Source organism: Lissotriton helveticus, chromosome 7 (assembly GCF_964261635.1).
Source record: "Lissotriton helveticus chromosome 7, aLisHel1.1, whole genome shotgun sequence".
NCBI lineage: Eukaryota > Metazoa > Chordata > Amphibia > Caudata > Salamandridae > Lissotriton > Lissotriton helveticus.
In genome coordinates this window covers 103,462,834-103,482,159 of record NC_136068.1, presented here as the reverse complement: position 1 = coordinate 103,482,159, position 19,326 = coordinate 103,462,834, and the positions used below count along the sequence as shown (strand labels likewise).

At 45.7% G+C, this 19,326-nt stretch overlaps 1 protein-coding gene across 2 annotated transcripts in view; it reads left to right on the top strand.

Moving 5' to 3' along the window:
- The window catches only part of OGFR (opioid growth factor receptor), an 83,575-nt gene extending 64,877 nt beyond the window's left edge, over nt 1–18,698 (top strand). Inside the window, exons 7-8 of one of the 2 annotated variants that reach the window (XM_078651629.1) lie at nt 3,315–3,463; nt 14,908–18,698. In XM_078651629.1, the coding sequence (XP_078507755.1) occupies nt 3,315–3,463; nt 14,908–17,002 (2,244 nt within the window). In that variant the 3' untranslated portion in view covers nt 17,003–18,698. The remainder of the gene's footprint in view (nt 1–3,314; nt 3,464–14,907) is intronic. The other variant, XM_078651630.1, reaches the window with a different exon arrangement.
- Nucleotides 18,699–19,326: the final 628 nt, after the last annotated feature.

Sequence of the window (19,326 nt, the reverse complement as noted above, 5' to 3'; positions counted from 1 at the left end):
TCAGTTCACCCTCCATTCACTAGATTCTACCCAGGCAAACTGGTCGTTCAGACATGTGCCTCTTTTCTACCAATGGTAGTCACTCCTTTTCATGTTGGCCAGAACATCACACTGCCTACATTCTTCACTCCACCTCATCCTTCCAAAAGTGAATGAGATACTCAATCACTCAAAAAGAGCCCTCTTTTCATTGATTGCACCATAGAGTGGACGATCAACTCTTCATTGGGTTCGCCAAGACAAAGAAAGGCAAAGATGATTGGATTGGGCTCTGCATTAAAATTTGATGTGCATTAGCTAAGAAGCAGCTCCCTGAGGGCTTGCTGGCCCTTTCCGCCAAGGCCATTACTACTGCGTTGGCACACTGGGTACATGTCCTGGACATCTGCCAAGCCAGTACGTGGGTGTCACTCCTCATGTTCACAAAGCAATACTATTTGGACAGTCCGCTCCGTTGAATCTGCCATTTCCCCTGTTCAGTTGTCCAGGACTTTTTGGTTTAAGCCAGTTCACAGACCCACCTCTAGTGAGCTTGAGTATCTATTCTAAGGTTAGAAATGTGCTTTGAGAAGTCTCGATCAGAAGAACCTTACTTTTACCTTTGGTATTGCTTTTTCTGGTAGAGACTCTATTTAGCCATAGATTAATCACTGATCATGCCCTCTCTGCGACCTGGGCTCATCACCCAAAAGATCTCATTAGGTACTGCAGACTGGTAAAAAATTAGGTTTTTACGTGGCTCTGTGTTTTCTCACGATTATAGTCACAAAAGAAAGTGATGTCCGGGTGCCGGGGAGGTGTTGATAGGGGCACCTCAATGTCACTTCCAACGCGGCTGATGTGGAGCATATCCATAGCAAATACAAGCGTGCAGAGGTACTGCTAAAGATTTTCCAGATCCAGTCTGATGCTTGGGGAATAATCCAAGATGAGGAATCTGTGGTAGAGTCTCTACTAAAAAAAGAATTAGCAAAGGCAAGCAACGTGTTAGACTCTACTATCAAAAAAGAAATCCATATGTGGCTCCATTTTCTCTATACAAGCAGCCAATCTCTAGAACATATTGCCAGCCAAGATTCAAAGCATCCAGGAGCAGAGGCAGAAACACAGTCGTTCTAAGATAATTATATCAACCTCTGATCCTAGGATAGAACCCAGCACAGTAATCACTCCTGTTACCATAAGTATGGTCCAGAGGTATGAAAAGTCCCAACCAGCACATCACACCTAAAAGATGGGCACTCTCCCCAAACTAAACCCCCTCAACGCCAAAATAGCCTTGCCATTACCTAGTCATACTGATGCAATCTAACAATTACGCTGTCCCAACCATAACATGACTCCCCACTCAATATTAAGAAATTCCGCCTACCACTCAGCACCTGAAGACCATCCTGCATGATGAGATGGAGGCCTAGAACCATAGCCCACCCCCACAAAAACATACCGGGGACATGGTAAGCAATGTCGATACCACCTCTAACTATATGGTTAAAGGCAGTAACTCTAGTCTTTTTGACAGTTCTCCCAGTCTCAATCTGATATAATCCATGTCGCCTTACAATGCTAATTCACTGCTTGATCCCTCATCATCATGATTCAGAAAAGGGGGTGGTGATGAACAGAGTGCCTGAATTAAGCAGACCACTCTTACCCAGTCCAAAGATCAGGGCTTGATCCATCACCGTTTTTTAGCTCACTGCACCATCCCAGCTCAGAACTTGGCTATATGCAAATTAGTCTGTTCCTGTCCCAGTGCATGATGGGAACAGGGCAAACCAAACTACCAAGCCAATTCTTGTACTGGGAAGGAAACAAGCTTCCGGGGACCGTTTTCTGCCATTTCAGGCGTCGTCGGCCCGGCTTGCTTGAATCCTGATGGTGCAATGAGCAAGGGACTCACATCTGAGTATACCCTTCCACGCTTATGGTGGACAAAATGATTCAGAAAAGGGGGTGGTGATGAACAGAGTGCCTGAATTAAGCAGACCACTCTTACCCAGTCCAAAGATCAGGGCTTGATCCATCACCGTTTTTTAGCGCACTGGGCCAGGGACAGACTAATTTGCATATAGTCAGGTTCTGAACTGGGATGGTGTAGTGAGCTAAAAAACGGTGATGGATCAAGCCCTGATCTGTTGACTGGGTAGGAGTGTTCTGATTAACTCAGATACTCTGTCCATCACCACCCCCTTTTTGTAATTATTTTGACCACCATGAGTGTGGAAGGGTATGCTCAGACATGAGTCCCTTGCTCATTGCACCATCAGGATTCAAGCAAGCCGGGCCGAAGGCGGCTGTAATGCCAGAAACCGGTCCCCGGAAGCTTGTATCCTTTCCAGTGAAGAATTGGCTTGGTAGTTTGGTCTGCCCTGTTCCCATGATGCACTGGGCCAGGGACAGACTAATTTGCATATAGCCAGGTTCTGAACTGGGATGGTGTAGTGAGCTAAAAAACGGTGATGGATCAAGCCCTGATCTGTTGACTGGGTAGGAGTGTTCTGATTAACTCAGATACTCTGTCCATCACCACCCCCTTTTTGTGATCCCTCATCATCAGCGGGACAGGCGTGCATCTGTACAGATACATTCTCTACCAACCTGTTTAACAAACCACTCAAGACCAACCACAGGTCTTACAAATTCAGGTCAGGAGAGATCTGCTGCAAATTGATGACGGCTGGAAGACTCTTAACATGCTCCACCCTTCAGGTCCCTAATAGTCACACAACTGAGCACCAAGATGATATAGTTACAAAATTATGATTATAAAGCAGTGCATCTTTGCAAACTTCCATACTTGACATCTTATAATGGCACTTCTGCACCTGTTATCCCCCCGAACCATAGGACCTCCGAGTGGATGACCCCTTGTCACAGCGAACATAGGAAATTGGATTGGGAACAGAAAAGAAAAATTAGCAACACAGTAAAGGGAACCAAAGTTCTAATCGGAGCTGCCTCCATGCCAAAAAACAGTTACATAAATGCACATCTATCTCTCACACTTCCTCATCTACTGTCCTACCAACCTCTCCATCCCATAACACAGTAACCAAACTTCAAGGGTCATCACGCACAGCATGGGAATATACTAAAATTCAAATGGATCCTACTCCAAGTAGTTTTGAAAAACTCAAACAGCTTTAAAGCAAAGACAACACTTCCAATCAAACGCTCTTACAATTAAGCATGCAATCTGTGTGATTAAACTCCTTAGCCACCCATATAGGGGTTGTAATCAATCTACAACTGGAATGCAATAATAAAGGATTTTGCAAAAGTGCTCAGTATGTGCTTTCTGTGCTTTACAGGTCTTTAAAGAAAATGCTGAGGTGAAAGAAAGGTTTGTCCGTGCATACAAGCTCATGTTGGACTTCTATGGGATAGAACTTGTGGATGAACAAACTGGGAAGCTTGTAAGAGCACAGCACTATGATGTCTGTTTTCAGAATCTAAACTGGTGAGTATGCAAACGAAGTTCTTGGTCATGTTTGTAGACTCCCTGGAGAAATATTGGGTAGAGAAACAAGAGTCAGACATTTGTGCAGCATTGACACCTGGTGGTAAGCAGCAGTGGCACTAATTGACCAGATAGAGTGTAGTATTTGCTAGCAAACAGATTGTGAAAGATTGTGAGACCTAGCGACAAGAGTATGTCATTGATTATTGGCTGAATAGTATGAAAAACATGAGTTTGTTTCAAAGAACTGAGGTAGAATCTTGATGTTAGTGCTAAAGTAAAGCTGATCTTTGTTATTAAATACATATAATGTATCCACATATGTAGATATCAGTTGTCATCAAACTTTGTAGTGGTCTTCAAATTATGCAAGGCCAAGATCCGATACACAAATGTTTTTGGGAGCGAGCCCACCTCATACTTTGGAGGATGTTTAGGGCGAATGATGATGCAGTGAAGTGGGCCCAGTGGGAATGCTACTGGGGCACAGTGGCGGCTTCTCCATAGGAACGTTTGGGCACCGCCTCTCTGCTTTCTCGCAGTGCGCGAAGGCAGAAACATAAATGGTAATAACTACCATTTTATGTTTCTGCCTTCTCGCACGGCAAGAAAGCAGATGTGCCTGGTTGGGGGTGGGCGATCCTGCTCGAGGGCAGGAGGAGAGTGGTTTGGCCACTGTTATGCATACTGACTGTTTGGTCAGCCGGGGGGCCAACCAAACAGTCCGTATGCACAACAGTGGCCAAGCCACTCCCCCCCCCCGCCCTCGAAGAGGACCACCCACTCTCCCTTTTTTTCTATGTAGGCTACCTACATAGAGGAAATAGCGCTGCTGGGGCGCTCTCCCATGCGCCTCACCAATCACAACACTGCCATTGCAGTGTTGTGATAGGCGAGGGGAGGGAGAGAGGCTGCCGTTCCTGATGATGATGAGAGCTGCAGCTGGCCACATTTGGAAAGCGCAGGAGTCTGGACCGGACGGCGGGAGTCGTCACCCACCCAGAAGCTGGCGCGGGACGGTAAGTTTTATTTTATATATTTTTTTCATTTAACCCCTCCCACTTACCCCCGCGACGAGTCGACGAACCCATTTCCAACCCACCCGTCATGCCGGCCGTGACTGAGAGAGAACATGACCAGGATTCTGCAAGGGGAAAAAATAGCACGAGGTTAGATAGCGAGGGACCTGTGACGTGGCTCAGCCCAAGTATAGCTAACAGTAGTAAGAAGTTCTTAGAAACTGCTGAACCCCTGAATGAAGCAGTGGCCAGGGTCTTAAGGGCACGTAAGGACCAAAAACCACTGTGGCGAGCTCTGCGTGCCTTGGTGCAGCTTTGTACCCGCCGTGACACCGCGAGCAACTCCGCAATATTCATCATCTTCATAACGATAAGGACGGGACCCCCCAACCCTCGAATTCTCTTTGACGTACTCTCCACCAACTCGGAATGAAACCGTTGTGTTATCCTTCATTTCGGTGACATGATGCCAAGAACTGGGGATCCCACAGGCAAGTGATCTCATGGTGAACAGTGAGCGTTTCACTGTGCTCTCAGGGAACCCTCGCCATACATTTTGGTAAAGTCTTTTCTGTTATGTTTTTCCAAAAGGCAAAACTTAATAGATTAGTATAAAGGCCACGTGTGGGGGGGTGTTATTTTAGTTGATCGTCTATTACAGCTTAAGGGCCCTGGAGCTGGTCTAAAGGAAAAAGTGTAGAATTAACTTGGTCAGCAGATACCTAATACGGTGAATGTAAAGCAAATGAATGGGAAGAACATGGTCCTGGGAAATAAGGTTTAAGGCATGAAGGAATGAAAACAAATCAGCAGGCAGCCAGAAATCAGCTGGGAGAGAATTCCACAGGCGTGGGACAGTAGCAGAAAGGGTGTGTTCACGAAAAGCATCCCAGCACACAGTAGGAAAGCCTGCGAACAGGAAGTCCTTCCTGTGAAGAGTGACCCGTAACCCACTGAATCTATGCATCTATCACTTCACGTGGCAGCTGCATTTTGGCTCTCTCGGCAGACCTCAAAACAATACAGGACAGATTTGTGTATAAATTCAATAATGCCCTTATATTAAGCTATTGAAAAATACATTATTGGTGCAAATAATGTGCTTTTCCTAGTCGTAAATGAATTTCTGGAAAATTCCACCTGTACGGCAGAATTGCATAGAGTAAACCTGGTCCCAGGGACCTGCTAATAGAGGTGAATTAACATATTCTTGGCTGGAGATACCACATTCTTATTTTATAACGTAGCTCTACCTCGTACTTTAGATCACACTGATGCGCACAGTCAGGCGTGTAGTGGGACTACAGTGATCAGGGACATCAAAGGTCTGAGCTGAGGAGAAACTTGCAGAAGGTTAGGCAGCAGAGGAAACGTGGGATGACCCGAGTGATGAGTGTATGCAATTCGTACTTGCAGAAACACAAATGAACAGGAACGTGTCTAAAATTGACATAACTCAAAGTAAAACAAACGTGCCAGAAACATGTGACAAATGAACTGAGAACATAAAGAGGCCAGTGTGTATATATAGTAAGACGTTTCCCCCCAATACTTTAACACAGAATGAGCGGTCGCTGTTGAATTTATCTTTTTCCGAAGGCTCATATGATTGAAAAATGTGAATATTATGGCTACTGTCAGAAAGCCGGGTTGAGACTCTTTGTAATTCAGAAGTTAAAGGGCCTCAATTCTAACAACTGGAAATGTGTTGTCTTGTTGTTATGTGGCCGTGATCCGGTTATTATTATGGTGAGTGAGACTCTGGAGATGTTCTTTATTTGAGGTAAAGACACAAAGGGGTGGCGGGGAGCCCGATTCCATGATAGTCCGGGCATTGTGTGCCTGTCACATTCTTGTTACTGGGGCAGTGTTTGAGAGATGTGGGTCCCGTGTTTCTGCCGTGCCTGCTCTATCCTTATTATTGGGACAGGGGATGTGAGGTGCGATGTACAAATCATTCTTGCCGTGTGCCTGCTCTATCCTTAATACAAGCACCGCCTCCTTAAGGTTGTGATGTCCTGGATTTTTGCTCCTTCAGTGCCCACGTTATTGGCGCAGTGTGCAGTTGTGAAACTGCGATGATCAGGCCCTTCTTCCTCCAGTGCCCGCTGTGCCCTTGTTATTGGGGCAGTGTTTGTAAGGTTGTGATGCCCAGATCTTGTCTTCCTCCAGTGCCTGCTGTGCCTTTGTTATTTGGACAGTGTTTGACCCACAGTCTACGTGCCTGATACACTCTCTATTCCAACAAACATTGTACCTCCATCACCCATCTATCTCTTCCTGTCTAATGAATGACACGAGATCTGTACATCACTTACCTACCTGCCTGGGCACACTGTTGGTCCATCACCCCTGTGCCTTCCTGTGTTCATCACACTGTTTCTTCAGTCCCTATTTGTAGATCTCTGACCTGACACATTACCTATCCTTTGCTTGCAGGACTCACCCGGATCCCTTCTCTTTATCTCATTTTTGCTTCCGTTATTTTTATCACCAATTCCGTCTGTTCTTCTCATTATTGCTTAAAATGCACCCTTTGCCCATTCTTTTTTCAAAATGTTCCAAGGAGGGAACCCCACCGAACCCCCCATAGGAAGTTCAGGCTCGCCAGCTACGCTCGCTCGCCACAGTGAACTACGACTATTGTTTTACGTCCTACCATTTTCAAATGTCACCAGCTGCCACTGCTGGGGCACTAGGAATAAAAGACAGCTTCACAGATCACTCTTCCCTGGGGTTCTATGTCTTCTCTTTTCATTACCCCTTGCTCACGGCACTCATGGCCCCATCACTCATCAAAGCCATGTCGTGAGTCAAAGAACACCTCTCCTCTCACTGTCTACACCACAGCCCAGATAGCCTACACTTCCCCTCTCTCTTGTCACTGTCTATTTGGCTCATCATCAATAGGAGAGAGTGGCTGTGATGGGACAGAGGTGGACGCTAACAGAAAAAATGGCTACTCTCAGGAGAGGCGACAGGAATGAAAGAGGTGGAGAGCAATGGGTATATATGGACAGTGATGGCGAAGGTGTCCAGTGATGGAAATGATTGAGATAATGACATGGGCCATGTCATGAGAGGTGTAATATGGGAGGGGCGTAAGTTATAGTTAGCTCAGGTAACTATAACTACTGAATTTCTGTGGTTTTGTACGAGTGAAATCTGAATCTAACTATAGCGTCCTTGTAACCTTTGATTTTATTCATTGAAATTCTTAGGTTTCTTTTTATTTTATTTCCTAACTATAACGTCCCTGTAACCTATGTTTTTTTTAAAGTAAATTGCTATGGTTTTTTAACTACTAGGCGCGTTTGCAGAGTGGTGGAGAAAGGGGGCGAGCCTCTGAACAGCTCTCACCAATGCCGCTGTGTGGGACTTACTGCTGGTAATAGGAGGGCTTCTTGGCCCCCTTGGACCCTCCGCAGTAGAGCGGCAGGAGGCGCATATTCAGAGTGGTGGAGAAACGGGGCAGGCCTCACTCGAGCACTCCGCAATTCTGCTGTGTGGGACTTACTGGAGGTTACAGGAGGGGTTGTTGGCCCCCAAAAACCCTCACCAGCCAAGGGAACTTCATCCCTGAACAGGTTGTGCAACAGGAGGCCCCTTTGCAGAGTGATTGAGAAAAGGAGAAAAGGGTGGGCCCTCTGGCTAGGTCCCCCAGGTCCCGTGTTTTTTAAATGTATTTATGTTTGAGGCATATGAGCTGTAGATCACATGTTTGCATAAGTCTGCCATCTAGTGTTGGGTCCGGATGTTTGCACTTTGTTTTTGTTCGAAGAAGTCTTTTCCAGTCACGAGGTAGGTGGTGACTCCTTGTTTTTTTCTGCCATTGGGTTTGGACGTGAATTGCTGCACTCCGGTTCAACACCGTTCTCTGGTTCCCCTCGGTGCGCAATCCACTACCCTCGACGGTTTTGTATCTCAATCACGTATTTCCGCCTTCGCGTTTCGGATCCATTTCTAAAACTTCGATCGGAAAGTCTCGTGCAAGGCCCTTCGGCCTAGCCACGTTGACCGAGTTCGCAGTAGATTGAACGGACTCATTCCAATTCTTCCCTCGGTGCCACTCTAAGTACCCCCACACCTACCTACATGATGTGTGCAATTTGTGTTTATCACCCGAACACAACGAAGAAAATCACGAAGCCTGACGATCATTCTGTTCGAAGAAGACGTTCCGTGACCGTCTGGCTCGACGTCACGAAATGTATCAGCAACACAGAGATCTCCGCTCCAGATCTCTACGGAGAAAATGTCGACCAAGAGATCTTCGAAGCACATGGAGCCTAGGAGGAAGAACACATCTACTTGTCCGAGGAAGACTCCGACATCGAGGAAGACATCACGCTGGTCAGGGTACCGTGAGTAAAGATATTCCTCTGTCCCAAAAGTTACATTCTAAAAAGGCTCCGGTCCCTCCTCTGCCTTCGGGCCAAGGTCGGCACCAAGATAAAGTTTTGACTGCTCCGCCTTTCGGGCCCAGCACCAAAACACGTATCAAAGCCTTGCGGCTCGGGACCGAGTCGACCTCCTTTGAGGACTGAACCCAAAACATCGGTAACGAAAAACAAACCAGGTGATTCCTCAAACTCCAAAATCATCAGCACCAAACTCTTCTACACCGAAAATTCCGTCCCCAAGAGAAAAAACTGCAAACTGCTCCTCCACCATCTAAGGAGCCTTGTTTGGATGTTCCGCTTGCCAACACGGACCCCAAACAAAAGGAGCTTGTTATTAACCCTAGAACAGGACACCTTTATGCAAAGTTAACAGCAAAAACAAAGCCAGAATCTGAGGACTCTTATCATATCCCTCTAAAGAAAAAGAGTATGGGTACTAACACTTCACCACCACTTCTTTCACCTTCTTCACATTCTCCACCGATTGATCCTAATTTTCTCATAACACCCACAAATTCCCCTCAGCCACAATCTCGAGATTATCAAGATGATGGGGGATCCAGATGGGGACCCTCATGGGGATGTGTCACAAGACAATGCTCCAGACCCATGGGTCGACTATAACACTGATCCCAATAATAACGATCCAGACCTATACCCATCTAAGCCTTTTCCTCCAGATGGTAATGTGGGGTTCATTGAACTGCTTAATCGAGCCGCACTGTACCATGGAGTACAGCTCCATAAGGAGCCTCTTGAGGAAGATTTATTATTTGAGACACTAAGTGCATTGCAAAAGACTACACATACACTGCATATGCTTAACGGTATGTTAAAACATGTAGATGAGGTATTCAAAGAGCCAGTGCGAGCTAGGTTCCTCACACCTAGAGTTTACAATTTACATCAGGGGTCGGGTTCCATTAGATTCTTTAGTGGTATCAAATGCTTGTAAACAAACTAATTCTCAAACAACAGGAGACGCCCCGCCTCCTGATAAAGAATCTAAATTAATAGATGCCTCAGGCAAAAGAGTACCAGTGCAAGCAGCCAATCATTGGCACATAGCTAATACACAAGCACTCTTCGCAAGGTATGACAGAGCTCATTATGATGAGCTAGAGCAGCTGATCTAATATCTGATAAGCATAAAAGCTAAAACTCATGACCTCGTCCAGGAAGGGAAGCTTATTTGCAACACTTCAATCAGGTGTGCTCTAGACGCAGCAGACAGCTTGTTATACGGCAAAATGGAAGCGGTTTGTTATTTATTGTGATAACAACCCTATCAACCCGCTTGATGCTTCCGTTCAAAATATCATTTGCTATTTACTACATTTACAACGCTCAAATTTAGCTTACACATCTATACGCTTACATCTCGCAACAGTAGCTGCATACCTTCAGAATAGACCTCTGTCTCTTTTCAGAGTGCCTGTTATTAAGGCATTCATGGAAGGAATCAAAAGAGTTATTTCACCAAGTCTACCACCTGCCCCAGAGTGGATTCTTAATTTTGTTCTTACCAGACTAATGGGTCCACCCTTTAAGCCATTGCATAAATGTGAACTGCAAATTCTCACTTGGAAAGTTGTTTTCCTCATTGCTATCGCATCACTGAGGAGAGTGGGTGAGCTTCAGGCATTAACCATAGAAGAACCATTTTTACAAGTACACCAAAACAAAGTGGTTCTTCGCACTAGCCCTCAATTTCTACCTAAAGTTGTTTCTGCCTTTAACATCAACCAATCTGTTGAGTTGCCTGTGTTATTTCCTCAACCAGGTTATGTGGCAGAACGTGCTCTACACACCTTGGATGTTAAAAGAGCATTACTCTATTACATAGAAAGGACAAAACCTTTTCGTAAAACTAACCAACTCTTGTCGCTTTTGCTCCACCACACAAAGGTAATCCCATTTCTAAATCGGGTAGTTCACGATGGATAGTTAAATGCATTCAAACTTGCTATGCAAAAGCAAAGTGAATTTTACCAATTCCCCCAAGGGCGCATTCCACCCGCAAACTAGGGGCTTCTATGGCTTTCTTAGGAAACATTGCCATAGCTGACGTCTGTAAAGCTGCAACATGGTCTACACCACACACATTTACAAAACACAGCTGTTTAGATGTGTTAGCTAGACAACAAGCTAATGTAGGCCACGCAGTTCTAAGTACACAGTTTCAAACCACTGCAACAGCTACAGGCTACCCAACACTTTGGGAGATTACTGCTGTATAGTCTATGCAAAGCATGTGATGTACAGCTCACATGCTTCTAACAGAAAATGCTACTTAGCCAGTATGCATAAGTTCTTGGCATGTAGAGCTGTGAATTCACATGCGCCCTCCCACCTGCCCGGGTACCTGTACCTGTTCCAATAATATCTTACTTCAATACATACACATGGACATCTCTATTCTACTATTAATAACTCCATTCTCACCGTCTGCGGGAAAACAATCTAACAATGGAGTCGATGCACATGTGCACTATCACCGAAAGGAGGAGTCTTGTGACTGGAAAAGAATTCTACGAACAAAAACAAAGTGCAAACATCCGGACCCAACACTAGATGGTAGACTTACGCAAAACACTTGAATCTACAGCTCTACATGTCAAGAACAGATGCATACTGGGTAAGTAGCATTTTTCTTATTAGGGGAGGGGGGCACGCAGTCCCCCCTCCCCCGGCTGATGTCAGACCCAGGAACCCCATCCCCCGGGGTCCGGCCTTTTGGAAACAGAATGTTTTAATAGGGTTGGGGAATTGCGCGGCCCCCCTTCTTGGGATAATATTCAGCCCCAGAATTCCCAGGGTCCAGCCATTTTGCAGTGGAGAAAGGAGGCCATGCAGCCCCCCTCCCAGGGGCCGATTTCGGAGGGAACCCAACCTTTATAAAACGTGTATTACCAATTGGAGAGGGTGGGCTCACAGCCCACCCTCTCAGAGTTCAACCCCTTCCCCTTGGGCCCAGCGTTTAGAAATAAGGATGGGGGAGGGGGCTGCGCTGCCCCCTTCCCCAGGCTGATTTCATCCCCGGGGACCCCATCCTCAGGGGACTGGTGTTTACAAATGGGGGAGGGGGACTGCGCGACCCCATCATCCGGGGCCTGGCCATTTGTTCTGTGCGCCCCCAGGGCACCCTGTCTGTGTTAGAACCACAAGGGAAGCCTGAATTCCCCCATCATCCCTGCTGGCTCCCTGCCTCTTGCGGGAGCCGAAATTACTTTCAGACACAGGGAGCTGCTAAACATGCAGCTCACTGTGTCTGAAAGCAATTTGTCTGTTTCCCTGCTCGCTTGACAGCGAGAGCATTTTCACTACCTTAAACTCTCATGGGTAGTGAGGACCCACCTATATCTAACCGGCGCCATCAAGCCCCATTAAGAGCCATGTGACTGCTACGTCACCACTATTTCATCCTTCAATGTAACTGTCCAGAACTTTGGTACCATCTGTGAGCCCAACAATGGTGCCGTTCTCAAAGTGTGTGATGCCATCTACAAACCTGCCCCTGTTGGACGTTGTCCAGCTCTCCACCCAAACTGAGGAAAACAAACCTCTTGCTGGAAACCTCCCTCTGGCACAAATTTGCCTCTGTGGAGAAACCTTTGGTTCATATGCCCTGGACTTGTTGATGAGACAGTACGAGTGCCCGATTTAGGGGTAGATTACGATAGCGGTTTTTCTGCATCCTCCCGCAGCGGACCCACCGCCACATTAGGATGGCTGGTGGGTCCTGGTTTCCGTCCGCAGCTTTTCCGCCGCGGTTGGCTTACAACCGTGGCGGAAAAGCACTAATATGGTGACGGTGTCTCTCAGACACCGTCAGCCATATTAGGATGCCCAAAAAGAAATGCTTTTCCACTGCGGGTTTTCCGCCATGGAAAAACATACGGAGCTTCACTGCGGGGGCCCGTTGCGGGCCCCCTGGGTGAAGGGGAGTGTGGGGGGTGCACATGGGGGGGTACCTATGGTACCCCCCTGCATTTGTATGCAGTAATCGGCAGGCACCGCGCGGTGCCTGCCGCTTCCTGCATACAAATGCAATGTATGCATTTTTAACACTGTGGCGGGTGCAGCTTGAAGCTGCGCTCGCCGCAATGTTAAAGATTGAGGATGTGACCGCCACCCTGGCGGTCACATCCTAATCTGCACGGAGGGACCGCCGCAGCCCCTGCGGACGGTCCCTCCTACTCTATGGTGGCAGACGGACTCGGGTCCGTCCGCCATCATAATCGGCCCCATAGTTTGGTGGACAGGGCCCTCCACTTTAGTACCCTGTCCAAAACTGATGGTCCGCCCACTCTGTTTAGAGTCAACTGGACCATCATGATTCCACAGGCAGTGCCTTGTCTAGCTTCACTGGCAGAACCCTTAAACCAATTTACCTAGGGCTGGCTGTTGGTGTAAGTACATGAGACCATCTGCCCTATTTAGAGCTGACCATCTGACGTTCTTTTGCCGTAGCATGAAACATGGCGGCTGCTCAGAAAATATTCAATCCCGTCATTGGAGCCCCTGTGGCAGTGCTCCTCTGAAGACATAAACATCTCCTTCAAACCAGTGGAGATCTCTAAATACAACAGGTAGCAGTCTTCCTGGGCAGAGGAGGTTATGGCTTGCACTGTCCTGACGGATGGCGGGCTGCCTGCCAATCTCTAATGGGCCCAGAGCACACTCTTATCCCTTAGTAGTGGAATCACTGTTATTAAGTTTCTTGCGTATTCGAAGTTAAATAGGGATTTCATAAGGTGCTTGTGTTCTTTCTGTTGATTCATGTTCTTCCATCTAGACTTGGGGCCAGATGTAGGTCGCCCAATACCAGTCGGTAACGGCCGAAATTACCGAATTTCGTCCGTTACCGACCGGTATTGGGCTTTTTAGATGTAGGTGGCATTTTTGTAGGATTCGGTATTTTACCGAATCGGTAATTTAAGGATTCGGTAAAATACCGAATTCTTAACATACCGATTCTGTAAATTACCGAATCCAGGATGTAGGGAGCACGCAGGTTAGTGCATTCCTCAGTTAAGGATTTGTTATTTACCACCAACTACAAGTTGGTGGTAAATAATGAAAACCTTAGAAAAAGCATTTTTTTGCTTTTCCAACAGTGCCATGTTGCAGACATACATGCCCTTAGGGCATGTATGTCTGCAACATATGCACCCATACACAATTGAGGGGTGCAACAGGGTGTCAAAGTGACCCTCTGCCACCCTTCAATGTTTTCCCCTTTTTACCGAATCGGTATTTACCGATTCGGTAATTGACATTCATTCCTATGGGCCTCCAGGCCCATAGGAATGAATGGCAATTACCCGATTCGGTAATTACCGAATCTTAACGATTCGGTAATTTTTACCGAAAAATTACCTACATACTATTTACCTATTCTTAAATACCGATTCGGTATTTAAGAATAGGTAAATAGTATTTACCTACATCTGGCCCTTGGTGAGGTATGTAGAAAGTTTGGGGAACTGACAACATTGCTCAATGTGGTTCTATATACAGGCTTCTGTCATCATGGGAAGAAGCAGCTCCCTGCACATCTGGAACCATCTGGCAGCACTGGGGAACTACTGCTATGTTATTAGTTTCCAGACTCAGGCCCTGATTTGGATCTCGGTGGAAGGGTTACTCCTTCACAACGGTGACAGATATCCCGTCTGCCGAAATATAAATCTTATTGGATATAATGGGATTTAGATTACGGTAGACAGGTTATCTGTCGTGATGGAGTAACTCGTCCACCAAGATCTAAACCGGGCCTTCAGTCTGGCGCATGAATATATTCAAAAGTGAGGAATCTGCTGAAAGATAGATTATCCACCAGAAAAGCATTTACCAGTGGTAAGTTACTTGTTATTCTTGTGTGTTGTTCCTGTATTCTCGCAGGGCACCAGAAGCACCTGAAACCGTACTCTTAAATACAGTCATAGATTACCAGTTTTAATATTAACGCTGTTTTTCTTTTCTTCTTCTCTTGTCTTTCTCCACCTGCCAACCCCAGGCATTCCCACAATAATCTACGGATAACCCGCATCCTGAAATGCCTCGGAGAGATGGGTTATGAACACTTCCAGGTGAAGCTTGTGAAGTTCTTTCTCAAGGAGACGTTGAAAGAGCGGACATTGCCCAGCGTCAAGCAGAGCGTCCTGGATTACTTCCTCTTCACGGTACGCGACAGGCAGGAGCGGCGGAAGCTTGTTCACTACGCCTGGAAGCACTATCAACCTCAAGATAGATTTGTCTGGGGACCGCATGAGAAACTCAAACGTTTCAAAGTACATCGTAAGCTGCCCAAACAGGGTAGCAACCCCTCTGTTGTAAGCCAAGCAAATTTAACTGAATCAGGGGCAGGAAGCACTGACATAGAGGGTGGATTAGCACAGACTCGTGTGGAGGTTGTTGATGAGAATGCCAGTTCAAATAACTCACATCTGGAATTTGAGTCCGAAACAGTGAGTGAAAAGAAATCTATATTGGAGAGCTCTGAGGGTGCTGCAAGCGAGGAGGGACAAGCAAAACCAGACCCAAGGCCAACAGAAAGCCCAGAATCCAGTGCAGTGCCAATAGTGAGGGCAGCATCAGAAGTAGAGGATGCGAGAAACTCAGGTGTAGGTGATGCTGAGCACCAAGATTCAGGTGAAGAACAACCTCATGATCACTCGGGCACTGAGGCACTAAAGGAAGGTAAGAAAAGAAAACTTCCTGGAATGGAACCAGAAGGTGTTGCTGAAACCTTGCAGCGACCTTTAGTCCATGAAACAAATCCACCGAAACACCTTGAAGAATCTGAAAAATTGAAGAGCGACTCCTTAAATACAGAGAGTAGCCAAGCTACAAACAGAGATGATGCACCGCTCCCAGCAACCAAAAAGAAGAAAGTGGATGAGCTGGAGACAGAGCATCTTCGATCGGAAGAAGACTCTAGTCCGAGTAAAAGCCCTACGGATGATGATGGGAGCGGCCAAGTTCAGCATCCAGCATGCAAAACAAAAGAAACTTTCCATACAGCACAACTTGTTGAGGGGGAATCCTTAAGCATGCCTTCTAATAACCCTGCCAGTCTTCCCAGTGAGTCACATCATATAAAAGATGATTTTTCAGAAAACAAACAAAAAATAGCACAGTCAACAGATGAGTCAAAATGTGTACAGTCCTGTGACTCCCAACACACTGCCAGCATTCCACCGCAAGGCAAAACCCAAGAAAGCAACCCAAAGACACAAGACCTTGAAAATTTGGAAGAGGGCCACAACATGGAGGAGCTAACAGAGCAAACCAAAAATATTATTGTATTTCCGGTGGTTGATGAGAAACCACCAGAGAAGGATCTACTTGGAGAAGCCCAAGCTGACAACCAGGGGAAGGTATTTAGAGTTTGCAGTGAAAAAACTGGGGAAGATCTGGCACCAGAGACAGATAATCCAGAAAGTGATCCAAAAGCAGCACACACGGTCTGTCCCACACCTCAGTTAGGATCATTGATCAGTCAGATGGGCTCTGCAGCACTGAATGGAGAACAGGATCCCGAATTGGGAAGCAATGAAAGCTCCAGCGATGGAAGGAAACTGAAAGAATACTGTGACATCCCAGCACCTGACAATGTTACTGATGAAAATAGAAAAGATGGAAATGATGGGCGAGTCGAGCACGGCAAGAGCTTGTTGCATCAGGACTCTAACACCATTCACTCTCCATTAAATGTGATGGAGACAAAAAGCATGCCACAGCTTGGAAACAGCAAGCCTGCTGCGGCTTCCGATTCGGTGGAGGAGATCATGGATGGAAATAAGCATGATGGATCCCAGACAACAGAGGCGTCTGTAGAGGTGAAGCAGGTCTTCAGAACAACAAAGGTTAAAGATGCAGTGAATGAGGTCAAAACTCAAGTTGAGACAGTGGACTGTAGTATTGTACAGACTGATGTCGCGGTGAAGGATTACAAGGGCCTAAGTGAGAAAGAGGGCCTTAAATCCACACAAACCGCTGAGAAGGCCAACGGCCTAACAGGACATCTGGACTCCCAACCCCAGCAGGTTGCTGATGTGTTGGGAGAGGCAAGTGAGGCAGCAGGGCTGCCATTGGAGAAAAAGTTGTGATCTGATGGATAAGCTTAAGAACTTAACAGAAAATCAAGCCTACAGTTTAGCTAGACAGACCGTGAGAATATCAAAGACAACAGGTAATGCGATAAGGGGCGGCTGAGGCCAGGGAGCAGCTTTTCTGGCATAACAAACCACCAGCTTTAGAAGAAAAAATAATAGGTGGTCAGTCGGTGGCTCCAGAGCCATTGTATGAAGACAAAAAGTTTAAGACTGCACATTCAGGGATATCCTTCCATCAGTTGCATGTCCTGAGCGGTGCCTGCATTCACATGCTGTCTGACTTCATGCCTGTTGTAAGAGTCGAGCTAAATCTCAGTAGGGAAAAGGCACTGAATTGAGTGATGGCTGACAAATGCACTTATGATCATAAAGCACTCATCGGAGGAGAGGCAACCTTCCTGCACTTTCTGTGTTACGGATGCCCTCGGTAAGAGACCATATAGTCAGGCTAGCCATTGAAGCTGGACGTCTAGACCTCTTCCCCACCAGATCTTCTGCCCTCTCTGTAGAATTGTTATTGGAGGCAAGTGAATCTTCTGGGCCTTTTCCACACCAGCAGCCCTACCATACACAAAGTCTATGCAAAATGTAATGGGCCCTACTGTTGTCCCTTAAGGTAAACCTGTCGCCCCTGTTGCCAGGATTTCCATTCGTACCTCGTAATAGCGAAACACCGGCAGACACTACTTCGGGAGGCGCAAAAAAAGAAGCCCGAGAACCAGCTCTTAAAAATACAACTTTTTTTTATCTTTTCAATCCTATCTTTTAATTAATTGACAATTTAGCTCAAATGGACCATCAATGCCTACAGTGGCGTTTTTAGGCACATGATTTTAAGAACTCAGCATGTTACAGAAACAGGGAAGATTATTCCTTTTCCTGATTTGAAATTTGTATTTTCTGATTGTATCTGTGTGAGACCAACTGGGTTGATTCTCAGCGCCTCACGATTCTGAAGTCATTTGTGCTATAAAGTATGTTGTATTTTAAAAAAAAGTGTCCTTAATGTCTTTTTTATAATAATTTGCGTATGTTAATTAAAATGCTTAGTGAATATGGTTTTAAGGGGGGTGGTTTTAATATGGTTTTAAGCCCCCCTTAAAACAATGTTCACTAAGCATTATGGTGCATAAGGTGAGTCTAGAGACTGGGGTCAGATACAAATGTAACACCATTTAATCTCTGGTGCCTGTATAGTCAATTCTTTTCTTGATTGACTCATGTAGAATTATTGTTAAAAGAACCAAGAAGGGACGGCAGAAGTAATACCTAACTATCTAAGATCTGAGCCAAGAATAAAAGTCACAGTTCTTTAATTCAGAATGTAAAAATAGAGTAAACGTGTGAATTTCTGGAAAGGAATCACCAAATAGCAGGTTGGTTGAGCAACAGAGGCCAGTTATTCTTCAAGAAATATTTGCACCATGAATCTGTTCTAAATTGTATAGTCATCTCTTCTTGTGGTTCGCTGTGATATCGTTTTAAAAATTAATAAGGAACATGTTTTCACCAACAGGGTCAATTGTTGTAACCAGGCCCTGATGATGCAACAAAAAAAGCTTTCGGCTGCACTTAATCAATTTTTTTGAGAACTTTTCACACGAAAGATGTAAATTTCCACTATACAACAGTGATTTTTTTTTTCATATCACATTTGATTATCTTATAATATGAGCAATATGTGTACCTATTTTTGCTTGCATTTCTTGTGTTGCCTGCAGCAGTTTGTCAGAATGTTCTACTACTAAACAATGAGTGTTGGGTGAAAGACAGTTATGTTTTATCACCTGAGTAGGCACTAATTATGATCTACAAGGGTCTTCCTTGTGTGTCTAGGTAGCACCTTTTGTGTTTCAAATATTATCTGGTAGGATGGAGTTCACCTGTTTCAGTCTCCAGGAGGCCATTAAATGTATTCTGCAGCAGAAGAACTAGGAAATGATAGTGTGAGTCACTCACTGGCTATGATCTCAAGTGATGCAAGGGGTTGTATGGTATTTAACACCGTAAACAAGGCTGTTCTTACTCAGTGGTGATGGTCTGAAGCTTGCAACTCAACAGTTAACTCTTTCCAGCAAGTTGTAGTTTGGTCTATCAAGAAAATCGGAATCAGTCAGGTATTGAAGGGTCTTCCATCCTGAAATTAAATTATTCTCCTTTAAGGAGCTGAGCAACTCTTCTTGTAGGGCAGGTCTCATGAATAGTTTTATCAAGGAATCAAGTTGATCTCACTCTGTCTATGAGCTCCAGATCTTTAAATCGGAGGCCCGGTTCATTCAAATCAGTTGCGCCATATTGTGGAGCCCAGCTCCATGTCT